Below are 22,410 nucleotides of genomic sequence, written 5' to 3'. Positions count from 1 at the left end.
CCTGGCCATGCACAAAGTCTGCTTCGAGGCATTGGTGCAGCAGTCTGCCTTCATCTTTTAATGGCCAGTGCGGTACAGTTAGTCGACAGACAGGTGACTGGACACAGCAGGGGGTGAAACGGGGCAGTTACAGCAGGGGGTCTGGAAGCGTGGGCCGTCCTCCCCCTGGAAACAGTCTCTGGAAGGACACCCTTGAAATCCCCGAACAAGGGCCTGGTATTCCAGGGGACCCAGGCTGGAGTGACCCCCAGCCCCTCCCTAGTTGCTAAGCACCCTTGGGTCTGTCGGATCCCTTGTCAGATGAGGGTCAATACCTAGGTCAAGCTGACTCCAGACAGGGTGTGGGGACCCTGCTTCACAGACCCCAAACTTAGCTATCTCCCCTTATCAAAGGCCAGAGAGGCAATAGGGGGGTTCCCTAGTCACGCACAGCCCCCTGGCCTGTGGCATCCTGTGGGTATGTGGGGAGGTCCTGACATGCTCGGCGGGCAGCACCACTGTGGTTCCCGAGAGGCTGACGCAGACCGCAGGCGGGTCCTTTTGGAGCTCCAACTTCTTCATGGCTAACGTGTTTTGTTTGAGAGAAGCAGTCTCTAAAAGCAAGGAAGGATGGGGGAAGCCTGAGGGTGCCAAGACAGGGGGCTGCCCCTCTCCTCTCAGGGCCCCAGGGTTCACGAGGAAGGGTCCCTGGTAGAGGCTGGGCCAGGCGGTGCCCTGATCGGTGCGGTCACTGGGTGCGCACACGGGTGGCTGGCTGCTGTCCTGGGTGGGGACAGTGGTGCCTGAGGCCCCACAGAGCGCTGGCTGGGCTGGGGCTGGGGCCGCTGGACACAGATGGAAGGTAGAGGCAGGTGTGAGACCAAACACAGAACACAGTGCTGGGCAGAGCCCCAGGTCGCAGAAACACGTTCCGGTCCTCAAAGGACACTGCAGAACTTCAGGGTGGGGGATGGCTGGACCCATAGGGGGTGGGGCTGCTGGCACGGAGGAGGCTCGGGGGCCCCGCAGGCACTGAGGTGGGGACAGGGGAGGGGCCCTCTTGCCTTGGGGCCCCTGGTCAGGCCCTCAGTGTCCTTGGCAGTAGGCGGGGCTGGCTCAGAGGCCTGCGAGGACGGAGCCGTTGGCAGTGGAGGTGTGGAGGCAGCTGCCGTGGGCATCGCGGGTGAGGCTGTAGGTGCAGTAGGCCACGGCGGAGCCCAGCGTCAGCCCCGACATGTAGGACACGGTCATGGTATTCCCTGTGGACGACACTGGCCTGAGGGGGGCGGGGGCAGGGGCGGCCACCTGGTGGCCACGGCTGCTCAGGTGTGAGGAGCGATGACAGCTCCCAGCTCCCGGAAGCCCGTGACACCCACACCAACTGCGCTGCCCCTCCCAGGACCACTGCCCCCTTGCTCCTCCTTGGGAGCACCCTCCCTGGATCCTGTTCGTCCTCGTTCCTTCTCCCTGAGACCATCTACTCTGCGCCCCAGGCCTCGCCTGCTTCTCTGGGTCCCCAGACTGGAGTGCAGTGGCACAGTCGTAGCTTCCTGTAGCCTCGACCTCCTTGGCTGATCCTCCCACCGCAGCCTCCTGAGTAGCTGGGACCACAGGCACACACCACCACGCCCGGATAATTCTGAAAAATTGTTTGTAGAGACTTAGACTGCCCAGGGTGGTCTCAAGCTCCGGGGCTCAAGTGATACTCCTACCTTGGCCTGTCAAACTGCTGGGATTACAGTCCTGAACCAGTGCGCCTGGCCTCATCCCTCCACATTTTAATCTCCAGTCTTGGCCAGGCAAGGTGGCTCACGCCTGTAATCACAGCACCTTGGGAGGCCGAGGCGGGCAGATCACGAGGTCAAGAGTTTGAGACTAGCCTGGCCAACATGGTAAAACCCCATCTCTACTAAAAATAAAAAAATTAGCTGGGTGTGGTATAGTCCCAGCTTCTCCGGAGGCTGAGGTTGCAGTGAGCCGTTATCATGCCACTGCACTCCAACCTGGGCAACAGAGTGACTCTCCATCTCAAAAAAAAAAAAAAAAAAAAAATGTATAGAGGAGAGGGGGTCTCACTGTGTTGCCTAGGCTGGTCTTGAACTCCTGGGCTCAAGTGATCCGCCCGCCTTGGCCTTCCAAAGCGCTGGGATTGCAGGTGTGAACTGCTGCACCCGGCCCGGGCTGTGTCCACATCTGGACAGTCAGCCCACAGCACAGGGAGCGTCGTTTTGTCCCTACTTCATCCCCAGTGCCTTGAAAACACTTAGTCCACAGGAGGGGCTCACCAAGTAGTTGTGGGACGAATGAATGAGTGAATGAATTGAGTGAAGAATGTCCCCACACATACGGCCTCCCAGACGCTGACTTTAACCCCTGGAACCCAAATGCATCTTCTCGTGGTCTGGCCTAGGTTTCCTCAAAAGGGGGCATCACACTGCTGGGAGGAACCCCCCGACGCCCCACGGGCCTCACCTGCCAGCTCCCGCTGCTTGGGGCTCACTTTGCCGGCCGCCAGGATCATGGGCACGCTGCCGAAGTAGCCATTGCTGATGCCCATGAGCAGCGAGAAGATGCAGGGCCAGGCGGGGTGGCGGAGGGCGGGCATGCCACTGGGGTAGACGCACAGGATGAAGAGAGGGATGAAGACCACCCGCAGACAGGAGCAGGCCAGCAGGTGGGTGCCCCGCCAGTCCACTGGCAGGGCTGCCAGGATCTGTGGAGAGCCAGGCACATCAGTGTCCTGCCCCGGCTGCAAGGCCCCCTCCCCTCACACCCCCAGCCCCAAACACTCCTGGCCCCATCCAGCTCAGCCTGCACCCCAGCCCTTCTCCGGATCGCCCCTCTAAAATCCCCCAAATTGGCCGGGCACTGTGGCTAACACCTGTAATCCCAGCACTTTGGGAGGCCAAGACAGGTGGATCACCTGAGGTCTGGAGTTCAATAGCAGCCTGACCAACGTGGTGAAACTCTGTCTCTACTAAAAATACTAAAACTAACTGGGCATGGTGGAGGACGCCTGTAATCCCAGCTACTCGGGAAGCTGAGGCAGGAGAATTGCTTGAACCCAGGAGACGGAGGTTACATTGAGCTGAGATCAAACCATTGCTCCAGCCTGGGTGAGAGAGTGAGACACTGTCTCAAAATAAATAATGCCCCAAATTACAGAGTGAGACTCCATCTCTAAATAAATACAAAATCCCCCAAATTCCACTTAAATTATTTTTTCCTTAAAGTCAGGGTATTGCTTTATCACCCAAGCTGGAGTGCAGTGGAACGATCATGGCTTGCTGCAGCCTCGAATTCCTGGACTCAAGCAATCCTCCCACCTCAGCCTCCCAAGTAGCTAGGAATACAGGCATAAGCCACCACGCCTAAGTGGGTTTTTTTTTTTTTTTTTCTCTCTCTCTCTTTGAGACAGTCTCACGTTGTCGCTGTCGCCAAGGCTGGAGTGCAGTGGCACGATCTCAGCTCACTGCACCCTCCACCCCCTGGGTTCAAGTGATTCTCCTGCCTCAGCTTCCTGAGTAGCTGGGATTACAGGCATGCACTACCACACCCAGCTAATTTTTGTATTTTCAGTAAACACGGGGTTTCACCATGTTGGCCAGGGTGGTCTCAAACTCCTGGCCTCAAGTGATCTACCCATCTCGGCCCCCAAAAGTGCTGGGATGACAGGGGTCATGCAGCCATTTCTTTGAGCCATTTCTGAGTGTCCCTGCCCTCTCTGGGTCCCCTCTGGGCCACCATCCTGTGCTCATCCCTGGGGGACCTGTGACTGTGGGGCGAGAAGGTGAGTGCCACGCCCGTCTTCTGTGATGCAGCCGACACTCCAGAGCACCCCAGTGGGATCGGGCCAGGACCGCCCTCAACGGGACACTGTCCGGGATGGTGCCAATGTGTGACTCTCACCCTTTCCAGCCGGAAGCCCCAGGCATCCTTCACTCAGGACCCTCCCCGGATGGGCCAGGGCCTCCCCGTCACCCCCACTGCATGGCATCCCCCTACACCGGGCAGGGTGGATGGCTCACCTTGCCCACGAAGTCTGACAGGTTGAACACAGCCATGATGAGAATGGGCAGCCACTCGCCCAGGATGCAGTGCCGGATCTCAGACTCAAGGCCGGGGAACAGGCATAGGGTGATGAAGTAGGTCACGGCGATGGAGAGCATGTCAGCCCAGATGACTCTCGCCACCACGTAGCGGTGCAGTAGCAGGGCTAGGAGCGGCGGGGGGAGGGTCAGAGGCAGTGTCCACAAGGACCCCTGCCTGCCTCCCCCACCCCTTGCCTGGGTGCCACCGCCAGGGCTGCAGAAGGACCCTTTGGCACTCACCTCTGAAGGTGGGCCAGCTGCGCTGGACTCTCGGCCGTGGCACGTCAAAGCGCATGTAGGCACCGCCACTGCTGGTCACCTCGTGGGCTGGGCTATCCTTTGGGGACCCACTGGGGGCTGGGGCTGGGTGCTCCTGGAGGGAGGACAGAGTGGGATGGGGTTTGGGTGGAGGAGAGGACAGGAGACACACGCCAGAGATCCGGGCCCAATCAGAAGAACTGCCACATTTAGGTGGCACCTACTGTGTGCAGACTCCCCTCCCCTGGCTGTCTCACTTTATTATCAAGGTATCTCACCTCACATTTCTTTCTTGTTTTAGAGAGAGGTCTTGCTCTCTTGCCCAGGCTGGAATGCAGTAGTACAGTTACAGCTCACCGCAGCCTTGACTCCTGGACTCAAGTGATCCTCCCGCCTCAGCCTCCCAATAGCAGGGACCAGAGCTCTGTGCTATCACCCCAGCTAATTTTTTTTTTTTAATTGGGCTGTGTTTTCTTTTTTTGTAGAGACAGGGTCTTGCTATGTTGCCCAGGCTGATCTCAAACGCTTGAGCTCAAGCGATCCTCCCATCTTGGCCTCCTGTATAGCTGGGATTGCAGGTGCGAGCCACCGTGCCTGGCTGTCTCTCATACTCACAAGGCAGCAAATTCTATCTTGTCACTCTTGAGAACCCGCTACAAGCTTCTGACCAAACCAAGCAGACCATCTAGTTCCCAACCTTGCCCAGAGGCCCCTTGAAGGTCCCACGACCCCCTTGCTTCTCCCCTCCCCCAAACACATGGAGGTCCTCCCAGCCTCTGAGCCACTGCACACGCTTTTCCCTCTGCCCCAACACCCTTCCTATAGGTCAGGTCTCAGCCCAAAAGCCCCTCCTCGGGGGAACCTTCCTGACTACGAGAGGGGCATGCCCCAGCCCCAGCTTGTCCCCTTTTCATCCTGGGCCCCTCTCTGGGTCTGGGGGCTCCCCTGGGGACAGTGTTTCTGGCTCCCTTCAGTGTCCCCAGCCAAGGGCTCAGGTGACTGACCATTCTGATTCCGGACCCTCAGGAACAAGGACCAGTGGCTCCCCCAACCCCACTCTGCGTGGCCTGGCACTCCTGACCTCACCCTGCAGATGTATCCCCAGGCTGCACAGCTGCTGGCCCTGAGCCTGGGGAGGGGGGTGGTGCTGTATAGTGCTGCTGCCACCAGAGGGCACCCCAGCCCCCCAGGACAGCTGCCTGCCCAGAGATGGTGGGACAGGGTCACCCCGACAGGGGCTGTCTGTGCTGGGGACCCCACAGGGACAGTGCCTCTGTGCTGTGACAAGGAAACCCAGCAAAGCCCAGGGACCACAGAACCAAGCTCCTGGCCCTCCCTCTCTGCCTGTCTATCCCCACCTGGGAGACCATTCCCTTTCCTGCTGGCATCTATGGGAAATTCTGGGGGGCCATGCCATGCCCCCTCGGGGAACCCAGGGTTATCCTTGAGCCCTGATTTCCCTTCTGGTGTCCCGTCTCTAGGGAGGAAGGATGAGCTTCCTAGAGTTAGCTGCCAGGCTGAGCCCGCAGGAGGGACCCCCAACGTGGGGTGGCACAACCAGGAGGGCCGAGATCCCCAAAACAAATGTGGGCTGTCCCAGGTGTGGAAACTTTAGTGTGCATCATGTGAGGTGTCACTGCGGACAGGGACCATGCAGCCCCATGCCGAGGGACACCGCAGCTGGGCAGAGCCCCTGACCACAGATGTGGGTGGGATGAGCCTCAGGCCACAGGACGTGGGGAGCCACTAAGAACCCACATCTGGGTCCACAGAATAAAGGGGGCTGGCGGGAAGGGGCCTCCACCGCAGCAGGAGGCCCCAGCCTGGGATGCAGGGGAGAGGCCCAGCCCCAGGTGGTGTGTACTTCCAACCTCGTGGTGGGGACAGAGGAGGGAACCGAGGCGGGCAGCGTGCACTTACGAAGTAGACATCCCCGGTGGCGACGTCGTGGTGCACGCGGTAGCCGGAGCCTGTGCCCAGGCCCGGCCTGCCCCGGCAGTTGTCGCGGGGCCGCGTGGTGTAGAAGAGCACGAAGCGGCTACGTCGCACCAAGAGGTGCAGCAGGAAGCACAGCATCTCCAGCGCCACCGACACCAGGAAGAAGATGAGCGTGCTGGCGCGCTCGTCGGGCAGCAGCAGCTTCGTGAGGATGCGGCTCAGAGAGATCATCACGCCTGCCGTGCCTAGGGGGACGCGCACCGAGTGCCTGGGCCTGATCCACCCAGCTCCTGCACCGCTGGCCCCGCCCACACGAGGCCCCGCCCTCCACCCAGAGGCCCCTCCCACTAGCACCGGCCCGCCCACACGCAGACCCTGCCCCACCCACCACCCACAGGCCCCTCCCACCACCACCACCATCACCCCGCTCCCCCAACCAGACCTGCTCTACCAGCCCCTCCCAGCCCAGCTGCATCCCCCCAACTCAGCCTTGCCCCCACTAGGCCCCGCCCAGCCCCGTCCACCCCCCCACTCAGCTCCGCCTCCACTCAGCCCCACCCAGCTCCATCACACCCCTACTCAGTTGCCCCACCAGCCCTGCCCAGCTCCATCCCAGCCCCCATTCAGCCCCGCCCAGCTCCATCCCACCCTCTCTCTCAGCTCCCTGACCTATCTCCCTTCCCAGTCCCTCCTGGGATCACAAGTCCTGAGTCCTGTCTCTGCGGCCCCAACTACGGGTCCCCCCAGCTCCGCCCCAGCCACAAGAGGAACTGCCCACAGGAGCTGCCCCTCACAGCTGTCCCTCCCCATCACACACCTCCACCATGGGGCATTTATCCAGTGCCTGCTGAGGACCCCGTGGGGCCAGGATGACACCCGGGCAGGGGGTGGAAAGGAATGGAACGGAAAGCGCGCAGAGGTGGGGGACAGTTAGAGGACCCCTGTCCCGTTGTGGGCAGGTCTGCAGGACAGGGCTGGAAGTGCAGCCTGGGGAGGGTGTTCCTGGGTGGAGGGGCGACTGTGAGCTCAGTGCTCATGTTTGAGGCTCTGGAAGCTGTGACTGGGCTCTGGAGGCTGGAAAGGGAGGGCGGTGGGGTGGGCAGGCTGTGGGTTTTTCTCTTGGTGTGGCCACAGGCCACTGCCCAGTGTGAGGTAAGGTGGATCAGGGCCATGGTGGGCCACCCCCAGAGGGTGGGCAGGGCTCTGAGCAAGTATTTTCTGCAGGGCCCTCAGCTGCATAAACCACCAGACACCAGTGTGCCGGCTCAATTCTGCACCCATTCTGGCTCAGCGGCACTACAAAATCTACCAGCCAGCGACAGGAACCAAGACCTCACAGATAGGAGTCTGGGAGGTCTGGGGCGTCTGGCCAACCTCAGCACCAGGCAGAGGGTTGCAGAACGCCCCTCAAGGGGAGAAACAAGCCAGACCCACGTGGGTCTGGGGCTTCTGCTTACTGTCTGGACAGCACGGACCCTGTCCAGTCCAGGGACAGAAGGAAGATTGGGAACCCTTAGAGGAAGGGGCTTCAGCGCACAGTGTCGGTGCCAGGGGCCAGTGCTGCAGGGGCTGGAGCCCAGGGCACAGACCTAGGACTTGGAGAGGGCCAGGTGTCACGTAAGGTTCAGGCATGAGCAAGGGGCTGCCATTTGCTGAGAAGGACAGGTGTGAGTGGCAGGGTGGGTGGAGAAGACATGAGTTTGAGAAGCCCGTGAGATACCCACATGGGGTGCCAAGCAGGGGGTGGCTGGTGCGTCCGTTGCTGCAAGGAGAGCATAGTGCTGTAGGCATGGCGTGATGTCCATGACACACGCACACGCAGACTTACAAAATGCACACCCAGCCACATGCTGAGAGAGGCATCAGCTTCCCCTAACACCAAGGATCACAAGCCCCAGAAACACAACACACACATGCATGTGCCCGAGTCCCTCCCATGGGGGAGTCCACTGGCTTTCTCCCACAGCCAGGCCAGGAAGGATGGTGATCACTGTCCCTAGTTCACTCTGCCCAGGGATTGTGAGCCTTCCTCCTAGACCGGGGCGCATCATGGGGATTTCCTGGGAAGAAGCTTCCAAAGCCCAGGGCAGCGCAGCGCCCCCTCCCCAGGGGGTCTGCAGATACTCACTCTCCCCGGTCATCACCCCCTGTGTGTACCGCTTGGGCAGCATCCCCGTGTACCCGTAGAAGCTGGATTGCTGCACTTCAGAGAGAGAGAGAGAAAAAAAACCCAGAGACACCATTATCACCTGTCAACTTGGGCGAAATTCACTAGCTTGAGGGAACTGTTTTGGTGGACAAGGGTTCGTAAACAGCCATTAACACCACTAATGGCAGAGAGATTTGACACAGCAGTAGGAACACACAACCAGTGTACCCTTGCAGTCAGCCAGGGTCACTGACAAGCTCTGGCGGATGAAACATCTGCAGAAATGACACCTCACTTCTGGGTAAGGCAGTGAAAAGCCCGCATGGACTTTCAACCTTTCTTCTTCCCATAGGCAGGGACAGAAGAGGCCATGTGTTATGGAGTGGGGAGAGGACGGGCCCTGAGAGACGGTGTGGAGCCGAACATCCTTCACCCTCCAGACAGGAGAGGCAGCACGAGTGAGCAGCCAGCCTTGTTCTATGGAGCCATTGAGATTTTGGGGCTAATTTGTTACACAGCAATACCCTCTCTCATCCTAACTAACACAGCCAGAAATCCATCAGGATCGAGGGGAAATAGAAGTGCACAGGTCCATACCTTGGAGTCTAGCAAATCCATGCCTGGAAGCAGCCGTGGGGGCAGTCTTTGTCTAACTAAAATCTTCTGGTTAAGGCTGGGCACGGTGGATCACGCCTGTAATCCCAGTGCTTTTGGAGGCTAAGAAGGGAGGATCGCTTGAGTCCAGGAGTTCAAAACCGGCCTGGGCTACAAAGCGAGATTTTGTCTTTACAATTTTTTTTTTCTTTTTTGAGACGGAGTCTCAAACTTTGGGAGGCTGAGGCCAGTGGACGAGGTCAGGAGTTCGAGACCAGCCTGGCTAATATGATGAAACTCCGTCACTACTAAAAAATATAAAAATTAGCTGGGCATGGTAGTGGGCGCCTGTAGTCCCAACTACTAGGGAAGCTGAGGCAGGAGAATTGCTTGAACCAGGGAGATGGAGGTTGCAGTGAACCAAGAATGAGCCACTGCACTCCAGCCTGGGTGACAGAGCAGGGCTCTGTTTCAAAAAGAGAGAAAGAAAGAAAGAAAGAAAAGAAAGAAAAGAAAGAAAAGAAAGAAAAGAAAGAAAGAAAGAAAGAAAGAAAGAAAGAAAGAAAGAAAGTCTACAAAGCAGCTGGACTGGACCCTTGCAAAATGTAACTGTCATGAAACACAGAGGGAGGTGGAGGACCGTCCTGGATTCAAGGAAAGGTGTGAATCTGGAGAGGATGATAGATCAGAAAAAAAAAAAAAATGCTACAAAGGACATTATGAGGATGATTGGAGAAATTCGAATATGGATTGTAGCTTAGATAATAGTATCACATCAGTGTTAAGCTGCCAAATTTTGGCAACTATAATCTGGTTATAAAAGAAATGCCAGCCAGGCATGGTGGCTCACGCCTGTAATCCCAGCGCTTTGGGAGGCTGAGGCGGATGAATCACGAGGTCAGGAGTTTGAGACCAGCGTGACCAACCTGGTGAGACCCCATCTCTACTAAAAACACAAAAAAATCAGCTGGGTGTGGTGGCACGCACGTGTCATTCCAGCTACTCCGGAGGCTGAGGTAGGAGAGTCGCTTAAACCCGGAAGACGGAGGTTGTAGTGAACCGAGATCGCACCATCGCACTCCAGCCTGGGCGACAGAGCACGACTCTGTCTCAAAAAAAAAAAAAGGGGGGGGGGCTTGGCTGTTAGAAAATACACTCTGGGCCAGGCGTGGTGGCTTGTGCCTGTAATTCCAGCACTTTGGGAAGCTGAGGTGGACAGATCACCTGAGGTCAGGAGTTTGTGACCAGCCTGAGCAATATGGTGGAACCCCGTCTCTACTAAAAATACAAAAAAATTAGCCAGGTGTGGTGATGTGCCTGTAATCCCAGTTACTTGGGAGGCTGAGGTAGGAGAATCACTTGAACCCAGGAGGTGGAGGTTGCAGTGAGCCGAGATCATGCCATTGCACTCCAGCCTGGTGACAGAGCGAGACTGTCTTAAAAAAAAAAAAAGAAAGAAAGAAAAGGAGCCGGGCTCAGTGGCTCATGCCTGTAATCTGAGCACTTTGGGAGGCTGAGGCGGTGGATCACCTGAGGTCAGGAGTTCAAGACCAGCCTGACCAATATGGTGAAACCTTGTCTTTTTTTTTTAAGTTTTTTATTTAAAAAAAAAGAAAAGAAAACATACTCTGAAGTATTAATAATTAGGCAAGAAAGGTGATGACGTCTACAACTAACTCGCAAATGGTGTAAGAGAAAATAGGTATTATCTTAAATGTATACATACTTAGAAATATATGTACAGAGGGGGTGGGGGAGGGGAGAGTGCTCATATGGGATTTCACTGTATTATTCTTGCAAGCTTTCTGTAGGTTTGAAGTTTTTGCAAAATAAAAAGTAGTTTTCAAAAAAAGTTTGAAAGGCCAGGCACAATGGCTCATGCCTGTAATACCAGCACTTTGGAAGACCAAGGTGGGAGGATTACTTGGGGCTAATTAAGATTAGGCCAGGTGCCGTGACTCATGCCGGCAATCTCAGTACTTTGGGAGGCTAAGGCAGGTGGATCACGAGGTCAGGATTTCAAGACCAGCCTGGCCAACAGCGTGAAACCCCGTCTCTACTAAAAAAAAAAAAAATTAGCCAGGTATGGTGGCAGGCACCTGTAATCCCAGCTACTCGGGAGGCTGAGGCAGGAGAGAATTGCTTGAACCCAAGAGGCAGAGATTGCAGTGAGCCGAGATTGCATCACTGCACTCCAGCCTGGGCAACAGTACAAGACTCTGTCTCAAAAAAAAAAAAAAAAAGTTCAAGACTAGTCTGGGCAATATACAGAGACCCCGTCTCTACAAACAACTTTTTAAAAGTAGCCAGGCTTGCCGGGTGCAGTGGCTCACGCCTGTAATCCCAGCACTTTGGGAGGCCAAGTCGGGTGGAACACCTGAGGTCAGAAGTTCAAGACCAGCCTGACCCACATGGTGAAACCCTGTCTCTACTGAAAATACAACAATTAGTTGGATGTGGTGTCAGGTGACTATAATCTCAGCTACTCAGGAGGCTGAGGCAGGAGAATTGCTAGAACCCAGGAGGCAGAGGTTGCAGTGAGCTGAGATCATGCCATTGCACGCCAGCCTGGGGAACAGGGCAAGACTCTGTCTCAAAAAAAAAAAAAAAAATTTAGCCAGGTTTTGTGGCATGTACCTGTGGTCATAACTACTCGGGAGGCTGAGGTGGGAGGACGGCTTGAGTCCAGGAGGTTGAGGCTGCCATGAGCTATGATCATGCCACTGTACTCCAGCCTGGGTAAGAGTCAGACCCTGCTGAAAGCCACTGCTCAAGAGAAACAGTGATACAGTGATAAAGCGGAACAGTCCTTGAAGCCCGGATTATACCAGGGAAACGAGGGGCCGCCTCAGGGTCTCTGTGGTTACACACTATGCATACGTGCATGCTGGCACGTAGGTGGATGCACACGTGGCACCCAGACAGCCTGGCTCCCGTCACACCACATGCCACCAGCAGGAGACGGGGGCTGGGGGGGACAGAGCTGGAAGTGGGCACTCAGGGCCTCACCTCCGATCCCCAGTTCCTACCTGTGCAGCCGAAGGCCACGGTGCCCACAGCGGCCAGGTTGATGGCGTAGGCCTGGTCCCGAGAGAAGAGCTGCAGCCACACGTCACAGATGCTGATAAAAAGGAGAGGGCCCAAGGCTAAGAGGTAGCCTGTTGAGGAAGAGTCCAGTGAGGGGGGAGTGGAGCCGACTGGGTGGGGGTCCCTATCCTCCCCGCCCCTCCTGCAGAGTCGGTCTGAGGCTTTCTTTGCCCTTCCCCATCAAGGGGGGCCCAGGGATGCTTTATAAGTCTAACAGGGGCATCCAGAGGGCTTCCTGGAGGAGGTGCCACTTGAGCCAGGCTTTGAAGCTGGATGTGGAGGAATGCGAAAGGCAGAACATGCTGGGTGTGGGGAAGAGGTTGGGCGGGGCCCAGGGACGTGAGGTGCGGTACAGAGGCCCCATTACAGCCAGACCTCATCTTACACCAGACCCCAGGGCATCCCTAGAAAAGTGTGCCCATTTTACAGACAAGAGGATTGAGGCTCAGGGAAACTGGGCGAGTGGGTGACTGGCCAGGTGTCACATGGCGGGGCCCAGCGCACCTGCAGTGATCCTGGTGTGCAGGGTCAGTCTCTCCACCAGGACGTTGTTCAGTAGCACAGCTGCCAGCGCCACCAAGATGTAGGTGAGGCTCATGTCAAACACGATGGAGGTCCCTGCGGAGAGCCAGAGGCAGCAGGAGCTCAGGGAGGCCCCACCCTCTGCACTGACCCCTGCCGGGTGCAACCTCGCAGGAGAGGTCTGCTGAGGCCATACAGCAAACAGGGAGCTGAGAGCTGAATAAAATGGGTTCCTGAGTAGAAGCCTCCCCACTGAGGGTCTCTGGAGGCCCCAGGCCATGATGGAGCGCCCTGAGTGTCAGGGCGTGGCCGTGGAGAGACCCACCTGGGTACTTGTGATGCAGATAGTCCACGTCCGTGATGAAGCTGTTGTACGGGAGCAGGAAGCCCACACCAGCCAGCAGCATCGCAAAGTAGATGGCGTGGTAGCGGTCATCGGGCACCGGCTCCTCCAACGCTAAAGCCGAAGACTCCAGGTGAGATGGGGGCAGGCTCCATGCATGGCCACAGCCACTGCCTAGGGCAATGTCTGCCACCCCAGCCACCATCACCATGGCTACAGTCCATCGCTGTGACCTCTGCTCCCCATACCTCTGTCATCGTGCACATTATCAAAAGCTACCAAACACTGTGGCTATGGCCACCACACTCACGCCATCACAGCCACTGAAGCCGCTGTTTGATGGACAGGAAACCAGCTCATGCCTCTAATCCCAGCACTTTGGGAGACTGAGGTGGGCAGATCATGAGGTCAGGAGTTCGAGACCAGCCTGGCCAACATGGTGAAACCCTGTTTCTACCAAGATACAAAAAATTAGCTGGGTGTGGTGGTGCACGCCTGTAGGCCTGTAGTCCCAGCTACTTGGAAGGCTGAGGAAGAATAGCTTGAACCCAGGAGGTGGAGGTTGCAGCAGTGAGCTGACGTCACACCATGGCACTCCAGCCTGGGCAACAGCATGAGACTGTTTCCAAAAAAAAAAAAAAGGATATGGAAGGAGAAGAGTGAACACCCTCTGCCTGTCCTTCTGGGGAAGGGGGCAGCATGTTTGGGGTTGTACAGGGTTCATGCAGCATGCTCGGTGGCAGGATGACCTTGCCTCTGCCTTTGTCTGGAGAGGAAGCATCGTTTAGGAAGACGTGTGTGGGAGTCACACTGGCAAGAGGGGGACTGTGGTGGGTGGGCTGTTTTATGGTCACCATGGCAGGCGGCAGCACAGTCCCCAATTCAAAACACTAACCCTGCTGCTGCTGTGAAGCCGTTTTGCAATTAAAGTCCCCTCTCTGTTAACTTTAAGTTCATCGAAAGGGAAATGACCCTGAGTGAGTCTGACCTAGCCAGGTGAGACCTTGAGACCTTCCTGGAGCTGAGACACCAAGAAGCTCCTGCCCGTGGGTTCTAGACTGTCCATGACCTTCCTGACTACCTGCCTGGATTAACCAGCTCCTGCTTTATTTATTTATTTTTTCTGAGATGGAGTCTCGCTCTGTCACCCAGACTGGAGTGCAGTGGCGTGATCTCGGCTCACTGCAACCTCCACCTCCCAGCGATTCTCCAGCCTCAGCCTCCCAAGTAGCTGGGACTATAGGTGTGCACCACACGCCTGACTATTTGTATTTTTAGTAGAGATGAGGGTTCACCATGTTGGCCAGGCTGGTCTAGAACTCCTGACCTCGGGTGACCCACCCACCTCGGCCTCCCAAAGTGCTGGGATTACAGGCCTGAGCCACTGCGCCCGGCCACCAGGTCCTACTTTAGTAAGCCCATTTCTCTTTTTCCCTTTTTTTTCCAGACAGAATCTCACTCTGTCGCCCAGGCTGGAGTGCAGTGGCATGATCTTGGCTCACTGCAACCCCTGTCTCCCGGGCTCAAGTGATTCTCCTGCCTCAGCCTCTGAAGTAGCAGGGATTACAGGTACGTGCTACCACGCCTGGCTAGTTTTTGTATTTTTTTGTAGAGATGAGGTTTTGCCAGGTTGCTCAGGCTGGTCTCAAACTCCTGGGCTCAAGCGATCCTCCTGCCTCAGCCTCCCAAAGCGCTGGGATTATAGATGTGAACCCTAACTTAACTCCGGTTTCTGAGCCTAAACTATTAGCATAAACAACAGCTCCCCTAAACAGAGCTATAGCTAACAGGGTACCTCCCGAGTGCTCAGGACAGGCCCAAGCAAGATTCTGAGGAAGAGACCGAGGGCCAGAGAAGAACAGTGACTTGACCAGGGGCTCCTGGTGGGTAAAGGAGGGGAGGTGGCCTGGAACCCGAGCCTATTAAGACTCCAAGCCTGTGGACTGTCCATTCTGCAAGTCTGATCTCAAACTCAGTTGTCCCAATTCCTCAATGTAGTAAAACTGAGGCTCAGAGAGGTTTAGGCCCTTGCCTAAGGTCACACAGCTGCGCTGAAAACCAGGTCTTTGAACCTCACATCCAATCCCATTCAGGCACTTTCCTACCTCCTTTACAGTGAGGCACGACTTGCTTTGGCCAATAAATGTGACCAAAGTGACATGTGTCACTCCAGATAGAAGCTTTATGGGTCAGTGCAAAAGCCACAGGTCCCTTCATCCACCCAGTGAGGAGAAAAGCCCATATTAAGACAGCCTCCTCTGCCTGGGGCTGTTGGCAGGGCCCCTAGTGACCTGCATGGGACACAGAGCATCAGGGCGGAGGCACTGAGACCGTGGGCATGTTTATTATGCAGCATATCTAATCCGCACTGACAGACACTACCTCTGGTGCTCTATGACCACCCATGGCTCCCTGCTGCCCCAAGGCTTCACCGGGGGGTCACACAGCCCACTCTGTTTTGGGGGAGACACACACCTTGCCCACACCCCTACTCACCGGAATCCACGAAGGCCGGGACGCCCCTGGCCCTAAGGCCCTGGCCCTGTGCCGCCTCCGCTGCCTCCTCCAGCTGGTAACTGTCGAAGCTGAAGCTCATCACTATGGCCCGGTCTGGTGTGCCCACGATGCTGGGCTCCTCAAGGCGCTGGCTCCCGACAGAGCCCATGGCAGCCTGTGCTTTGGAGAAAGCAGAGAGAGCAGGTGAAGGAAGAGTGAGAAGATAACCCAGCCCCAGTGCCACACGGCCTGGGCCGTATCCCCTGGGAGGGGGACCATCCTTTCTGTCCATTCCAGAGGACATTAATTTAAGCAGATAAGCAATGTCACCTGATGTATCTTTTTTTTTTTTTTTTTTCTGAAACACGGTCTCATTCCGTCACCCAGGTTGGAGTGTGGTGGCACAACCGTCACTCATTTCAGCCTGGACCTCCTGGACTCAAGTGATCCTCCTGACTCAGCCTCCCAAGTAGCTGGGACCACAGATGCGACCCACCATACCTGCCTAATTAGAAATTTCAGGCCAGATGCAGTGACTCAAGCCTGTAATCCCAGTACTTTGGGAGGCTGAGTTGGGCCAATCACGAAGTCAGGAGATTGATTCCAGCCTGACCAACATGGTGAAACCCCAGCTATACTAAAAATACAAGTCAGCTGAGTGTGGTGGTACGCACCTGTAATCCCAGGTGCTCAGGAGGCTGCGCTGGGAGAATCACTTGACCCTGGGAGGCGAAGGTCACAGTGAGCTGAGATTATGCCATTGCACTCTAGCCTGGGCAACAGAGCAAGACTCCGTCTCAAAAAAAAAATTTTTTTTTTTTTTTGTAGAGACGGCATCTCACTACCTTGCCCAGGCTGGTTTCCAGCTCCTTCCTCAGCCTCCCAAAGTGCTGGGGTTACAGGCATGAGCCACTGTGCTCGGCCCACCCTAATTTTCTCTGGAGCTGACTCCTGTCACCTCTGCCTGCTCTTGTCCCATCTCCTGGGTCTCATTTCCTCCAGCTCCCCTGCCTCAGTTTACCCCCTTCCCAGCCTCCAGGCAGGTTTTGATGATCAGTTACCAAGCACCTCCCTGTAACCAACCCCATGTCCCCCTCTTCTAGCTCACTATAAGAGTTTTAACTGGGGCCTGAAAGGGGGCCTGGGGCCTCACTGGGGCTTTGAAGCCAGAGCCTTCCCATTTCCAGGTCGTGGAGGGCTGGGGAGATTCAGCCCCTGACAGCTGGGGGCCATCCCAGGTGACTGGTACCCACTACCAGGGGGAGAGGCAGTCCTGGACTTCTGGGGTCTGGGAAGCCCAGCGTACCTCTACTTCTAGACTCAAGGCTCCCGAGTGCCCTTCGCCAGCCCTGGCCCCTCCTGCCACATCTGGAGCTGGGAAAGCGCAGGGGTGGGGTGAGCAAGGCTTAGAGCAGGGCTGGGCTGGGCTTGAATGAGGGTGGCCCTGGCCAGCTCCCACCTACCTGTCCTCGCCTCTAAAGTGGACACATGAGCCTGATCTCGAGAGTCGCTGGGAGGCGCCAGAGAGTCAGCGAAGGCTGAGAGACCCTGGGGCCCTTCTTTAGCTTGCAGGGCCAGGGAAGGGGATGGTGCCAGGGTGACAGTCTACAATAATCAGATGCTCCTCCTGCCACCTGCTCAGGATGCCAGCTCAGCCCAGGAGGACGTCCGAACCCAGAAAGGCCTGGTCCGTGTTCAGCAAGGGCCCCCGAGACACTGCCCTGGGCCTGCCATACCCCGAACACTCCCGGCCAAAGCCCAGGTTTCCGCCTGGTCCTGAGGCCATGCCACCTGGGAAGGTGGACACACTTGGCATCGGGCCAGGAGGCGGCTGTTGTTCGCTCTGGTTCAGTCAGCTCCTGTCCCTCTGGCTCATTTGGCAAGGTGGGCAGCTGCCACCCACACTGCCCAGCTTGGCCAGCCACTGTCCCCATAGTGGATGGGGCAGGGAGCCTGCGGCAGCTGCTCACCCCCACCTCTCCTGGGCCACAGGCTTCCATCTCTGTCCTCCCCAGCCCCCAGCATCCAAGCTTCCCCCGGCTCTGGGAGGCAGCCCCGGGGCCCCCATCGTCCCCTCCTGCACTGCCCCCCTTAATTAAATTTAACGACATGCACAGTGCTTAACCGCCCCAGCAGGTACAGGTCTTGGCTGTGCTCCTCCATTCTGAGCTCCCAGGACCCCTCAAAGCCCACCCCAGAGAGCCGCTGAGAAGACACAAGTCATTTCTTTGGCCTTGAGGCCACCCCTCAGGTCTGTTTCCCTACTTCGCAACTCAATAGAGGAGGAGGAGGGTGAGAGTAGGTCACAAACAGGGACTGGGTGGGTGGCTGGTGGGGTAGGCTCGGCTGTACACAGTAGGCATTCAACAGTTGCAGAAGCTGCCACTTAAAAAACACTGCTGTGGGCAAAGCAGGGCTTCCGCCCCTCCCCATGCCTTTTTTTTTTTTTTAGAGGTGGGGTCTTGCTCTGTTGCCCAAGCTAGTCTTGAACTCCTGGCTTCAGATGATCCTTCAGCCCCAGCCTCCCAAAGAGCCGAGATTGCAAGAGTGAGCCACTGCGTCTGGTCAAGGCCTCCCACCATTCTGCAGGGAGGGTGACCGAGGCACAAAGAGGTCAAGCGGGGGGGGGCGGTCATAAGGCTCAGACTGGAGCCTGGTCCAGGGACCCCCTCCGACTCCTCCCATTTCAGCGGGGCCTGGAGTGCACCGCGGCTCTGAACGCGGCCGGGGGCACCACGAAGCGCTGGGCTACTGGACCCCAAAGCCAGGCTGGCCTCATTCTGGGGCCGCGCTCCTCTGGCCAGCCGGGCAGGTCCGGGGGAACCGAATTCCACTTGGAAAGCCGGCCTGGGCTCGCACTCCTGGCTCAGCCACCAGCCCTGGTTGGTTGATGCCTAGGACACCCCTGGTCTCGCTCGGTTAACCGATTAACCAGGGCTAACGATGTCTCTGCTGCCCTTTCAGCAGCCCAGTGGGTCTAAGCTGCTCCAACTCCTGTCGGCAGGATGGTGGGTTCCAAGCCCTTCCGGCCGCCCCCTTCCCGCACCAAGGCATGCAGGGGCCACAGGCTGGCCCCTGGCCCACCGCCCTTCCCCTCCCCGGACCCGTCCCCGCGCCTTTCTGCGCCCCCTCCTCGGCCCCATCCGCCGCGAGGTTGGCTCGCGGACCTGAGTCCCCAGGCAAAGGACAGAACCCCGAGGCCGCCCCGAGGTGACCCCGGAACCCAGGCTCCGACTCTCCCTGCCTCTTTTCCAAGAACGAGGAGGGGACTGGCGCGGGCAAAGGGGGCGACGGGGGGTCCGAGGAAGAACTTCGGGAGGGAGGACCCCGCGCGGTGCCCGGGGAGGCGGTGGCGCCCAGACCCCGCACGGTCGGGCCCAGGGGTCCGAGTCCGCGCTGGTCGCCGGGTGGAGGGAGCCGGGCCGCTCTGGACACGACCGGGGTCGCCTCGGGTTCCCGGGATAGCGGCGGGCGGGGTGGGGGGAGCAGCGCCCGAGCGGGTGGGAGGGTTTGGGGGGCCGCGCGCCGCAGACAAAGGCTCCGACAGGTCCCCGCCGGCGTCTCCCCGCACCCCGCGCGTCCCCGCCCCGCGGCCACCGCTTACCTTGGCCCGGCCCGGCCTGGGGTCCTCAGCGCGCCCGACCCTGCGCGCCCGCGCCCCGCTCCCCCAGCCTCGGGCCGGGCGCGGCCGGCGTCCTCCGCCGGTCCCCGATCCGCCCGGCCCTGGTCCGCGAGCGCGTGCTGGGGGCGCAGCCGCGGAGGCGAGCACAGCCCCGGACACCACGCCCCGCCTCTGCCCGCCCCCCGCGCCCGCCCCGGCCTCCTCCCCGCTCCCTCACCCCGCCCTGCTTCCCCCCTCCACCGCCCTCCTCCTCTCTCCACCCTCTCATTCCTCCCGCCACTTCTCCCTCCTCCCTCCCCATCCTCCCCATCCTCCCATCCCTCCATCCTCGTCCGCTCTCCAGCCTCTCACTCCTCCTTCCATGCTCCCTCCCGCTCCTCCCCACTCCTCCTCCTCCCTCCCCTTCTCCCTCCTTCCTCCCCATGGCTCCTCTCTTCCCCTTCCACTCCCTCCTCCTTCAGCCCCTTTTCGCTCCTCCCCTTCCTCCTCTTCTTCCCCACCCCTCCTTCCCCCGCCTCCCCTCCCCCTCCCCTCTCCCCTTTTCTTCTGCTTCCCTCTCCCTCCTCCTTCCTCCCCTTCTCCCCCACCACCCTCCTCCCTCCCACTCCTCTCCATTTCTCTTCCCTCCCTCTCCCTCCCCCTCCTTCTCTCCCTCCTCCCAACCCTCCCCTCCTCAGAAGTCCTCCATTACCCTCCTCCTTCCCTCCTCCCTCTCCCTCCTCCTCCCCCACTCCGCCCTCATCCCCTACCTTATTCTCCTACTCAGTCCTCCGTCTCTTCCCTCCTCCCTCTCCAATCCTCCCACCTTCCTCCCTCCTCCCCTCTGCCATCCCCGCTCCGCCTCCCCTCCTCCTCCTCCTCCTCCTCCTCCTCCTCCTTCCTCCCTTCCTTCCCCTTCCCTCCCCCCTCCTCCATTTCCCCCCCCTCCCCTCTGCTCTCATCTCCTTTCTTCTTTTTTCTCTCCCTCTCCCTTCCCCCTTTCCTCTCTCCTCCCCTCCCTCTCCCCACTCTGCTTTCCATCCAGCTGGTTTGTGCTGGGGCCAGGCCCAAGCTGAGGCTGAAACCAGGATCCCCCATGCACCAGGGTGCCGCGTGGCGGCCCCAGGAGACCCGGTGACCTTCGGCTGACCCAGCCCACCCCCTCCGCTGCCCAGGCCTCAGCCTTGGTGCCCAGGCTGCTCCTCCTAACCAGGTCCCATCACCTTCGAGGCCAGCCACAGCGGTGGGTGGGGAGGTTCAGTCACGAGGCCACTGGGTGAGCAGATCGAAAGTTGTGGGTGATGGGCAGGAGTACACGTACTGGAGAAGGTGCTGAGAGCGTGTCCAGCCAGGAGTGGGGGTCACGGCCGGCGACCCTAGTCATGCCCGGCCCTCACCTGGTCCCTACCTCCACCTCTCCCTTTCTCCTCCCAGCGTGGGTTGTTTCCCGTGACTCGTGACTGTTTTCTCCCAGGTGAATGGAATTATCAGCCCGCCCTCTTTTCCATCAACTCACCTGTAGCCTCAGCTCGTTCTCCCCCATCGGCACCTCCAGGAAGCCCCCAGGGTTTCTTCTGCCCTAATAGGGTCAATACCTTTGTTCCAGGCCTTGCCCATCCCTTCTAAAGGACCGGGAGTGGGGGATCCCCTGAGAGTAGAGACTTGCTTTCGTTTCCTCTTGAATCCTTAGTGCTCAGTGAGGCATACAGAGGCTGGCATACAGCGGGAGCCAAATAATTGCTTGAAGGGTGGACTGCATTGGGAGCTGAATAAGGAAGTGTTGAGTGAAGTGACATGAGACGGGTGGGGGCGGCTGATGCACTCTCAGGACGGTGCCCGCTTCTCCTTCCTCTGTCGCTGTCTGGGCAGGGGGTGCCGTTGCAGGGGAGGCCCAGTCACTTGTTCCAACTAATCTTACAGTTCGTGACAGCCACATTCAGTGGCTCACGCCTGTAATCCCAGCACTTTGGGGGGCCAAGGTGGGTGAATCACCTGAGGTCAGGAGTTCCAGACCAGCCTGGCCAACATGGTGAAACCCCGTCCCTACGAAAAATACAAACATTAGCCGGGCATGGTGGTAGGTGCCTGTAATCCCAGCTACTCAGAAGGCTGAGGGAGGAGAATCACTTGAACCTGAGAGGCGGAGGTTGCAGTGAGCCGAGATCACACCATTGCACTCCAGCCTGGGTGACGCAGCAAAACCCCATCTTGAAAAAATAAAATAAAATAAAATAAAAATAAAGCTCACGAGCCCCAGTGCTTCCTGTAAGTCTAGAGCTTTCAACGGGGATCCTTGCCTTGTCCTGGATGTGGGGAGGTTTCCAGATAAGAATGATTTGCTGGGCCAGGTGCCCTGGCTCATGCCTATAATCCCAGCACTTTGGGAGGCCAAAGGCGAGAGGATGGCTTGAGCCCATGAGTTCGAGACCAGCCTGGGCAACATAGCACGACTCCATCTCTACAAAAAAATGAAAAAGTAAGCCAGGCGTGGTAGTGCATGCCTGTAATCCCAGCTACCCAGGAGGCTAAGGTGGGAGGATTGTGTTAGCCTGGGAGGTGAGGCTATAGTAAGCTCTGATCATGCCACTACAGCCCAGCCTGGACCATACAGCAAAGCTCTGCCTCTAAAAATAAATCAGGATATAAATAATACAAACACTATTACATGCACGTGAGACATCTTCTAGATCAGGCTTCCCCAAACTTTTTACATAGGGGGCCGGTTCACTGTCCCTCAGACCATTGGAGGGCCGCCACATACTGTGCTCCTCTCGCTGACCACCAGTGAAAGAGGTTCCTCTTCCTGAAGTGCGGCGGGGGGCTGGATAAATGGCCTCAGGGGGCCGCAGAGGCAGGGGCCGCATCCAGGGTACCTGCTCCCGTGGCGTTTCAGTTAAATGGTGGATGCTGGCAGTAAACTAGTACAGTGGTTTTGGAATCGATGCTTGGAAGACTAGACGGGGATGGAGCAGAAAGCAGTATGTGACGGGGTGGGGGGGGGGACAGCGGTGGGCGTTGGCATCCGGGTGGCCTGAGAAGGCAATATCTGAGTTGAGAGCTTTGAAGGATGGAAACATTAGTGGTAAAGGTGTTCCCGGCGTAGGGAACAGCCAGTGCAAAGTTCTGAGTCTGGAAGCAGCTCATTTAATTTAAGAACAGAAGGAAGGCCACTGTTGTGGGAAGAGAGGCTGTGGGGTGACGGGAGAGGAGGTTGCAGAAGGCAGACACCCAAAGGGGGTCTTCTTGGCCATGGGGAGGAGTTGGAATCTCTGGAGCAATGATTTTTTTTTTTTTTTTTTTTTTTTGCTTGTTTGTTTGTTTGTTTGAGACAGAGTCTCGCTCTGTCACTCAG

At 57.8% G+C, this 22,410-nt stretch overlaps 1 protein-coding gene across 5 annotated transcripts; it reads right to left on the bottom strand.

The window, feature by feature from the left end:
- Positions 1–35: 35 nt before the first annotated feature.
- On the bottom strand, positions 36–19,230 carry SLC29A4 (solute carrier family 29 member 4). Of its 5 annotated transcripts, none has more exons than XM_039460730.2 (11): positions 19,062–19,230; positions 15,458–15,637; positions 12,944–13,075; positions 12,601–12,714; positions 12,039–12,167; positions 8,395–8,469; positions 6,249–6,511; positions 4,311–4,443; positions 4,008–4,195; positions 2,452–2,692; positions 36–1,238 (listed from the first exon to the last, which is right to left on the bottom strand). In XM_039460730.2, exons 2-11 carry the CDS (start codon positions 15,624–15,626, stop codon positions 1,096–1,098), a joined length of 1,587 nt encoding a protein of 528 aa, XP_039316664.2. In that variant the 5' UTR covers positions 15,627–15,637; positions 19,062–19,230; the 3' UTR covers positions 36–1,095. The 5 variants fall into 5 exon arrangements, with proteins under 5 accessions (XP_039316664.2, XP_039316666.2, XP_074246731.1 ...); XM_039460732.2 differs by having other exon boundaries at positions 8,395–8,464; positions 12,039–12,130; XM_074390630.1 differs by having other exon boundaries at positions 1,154–1,618.
- Positions 19,231–22,410: the final 3,180 nt, after the last annotated feature.

Source organism: Saimiri boliviensis, chromosome 20, assembly GCF_048565385.1.
Source record: "Saimiri boliviensis isolate mSaiBol1 chromosome 20, mSaiBol1.pri, whole genome shotgun sequence".
Lineage (NCBI taxonomy): Eukaryota > Metazoa > Chordata > Mammalia > Primates > Cebidae > Saimiri > Saimiri boliviensis.
This window is presented reverse-complemented; position numbering and strand designations above follow the sequence as displayed.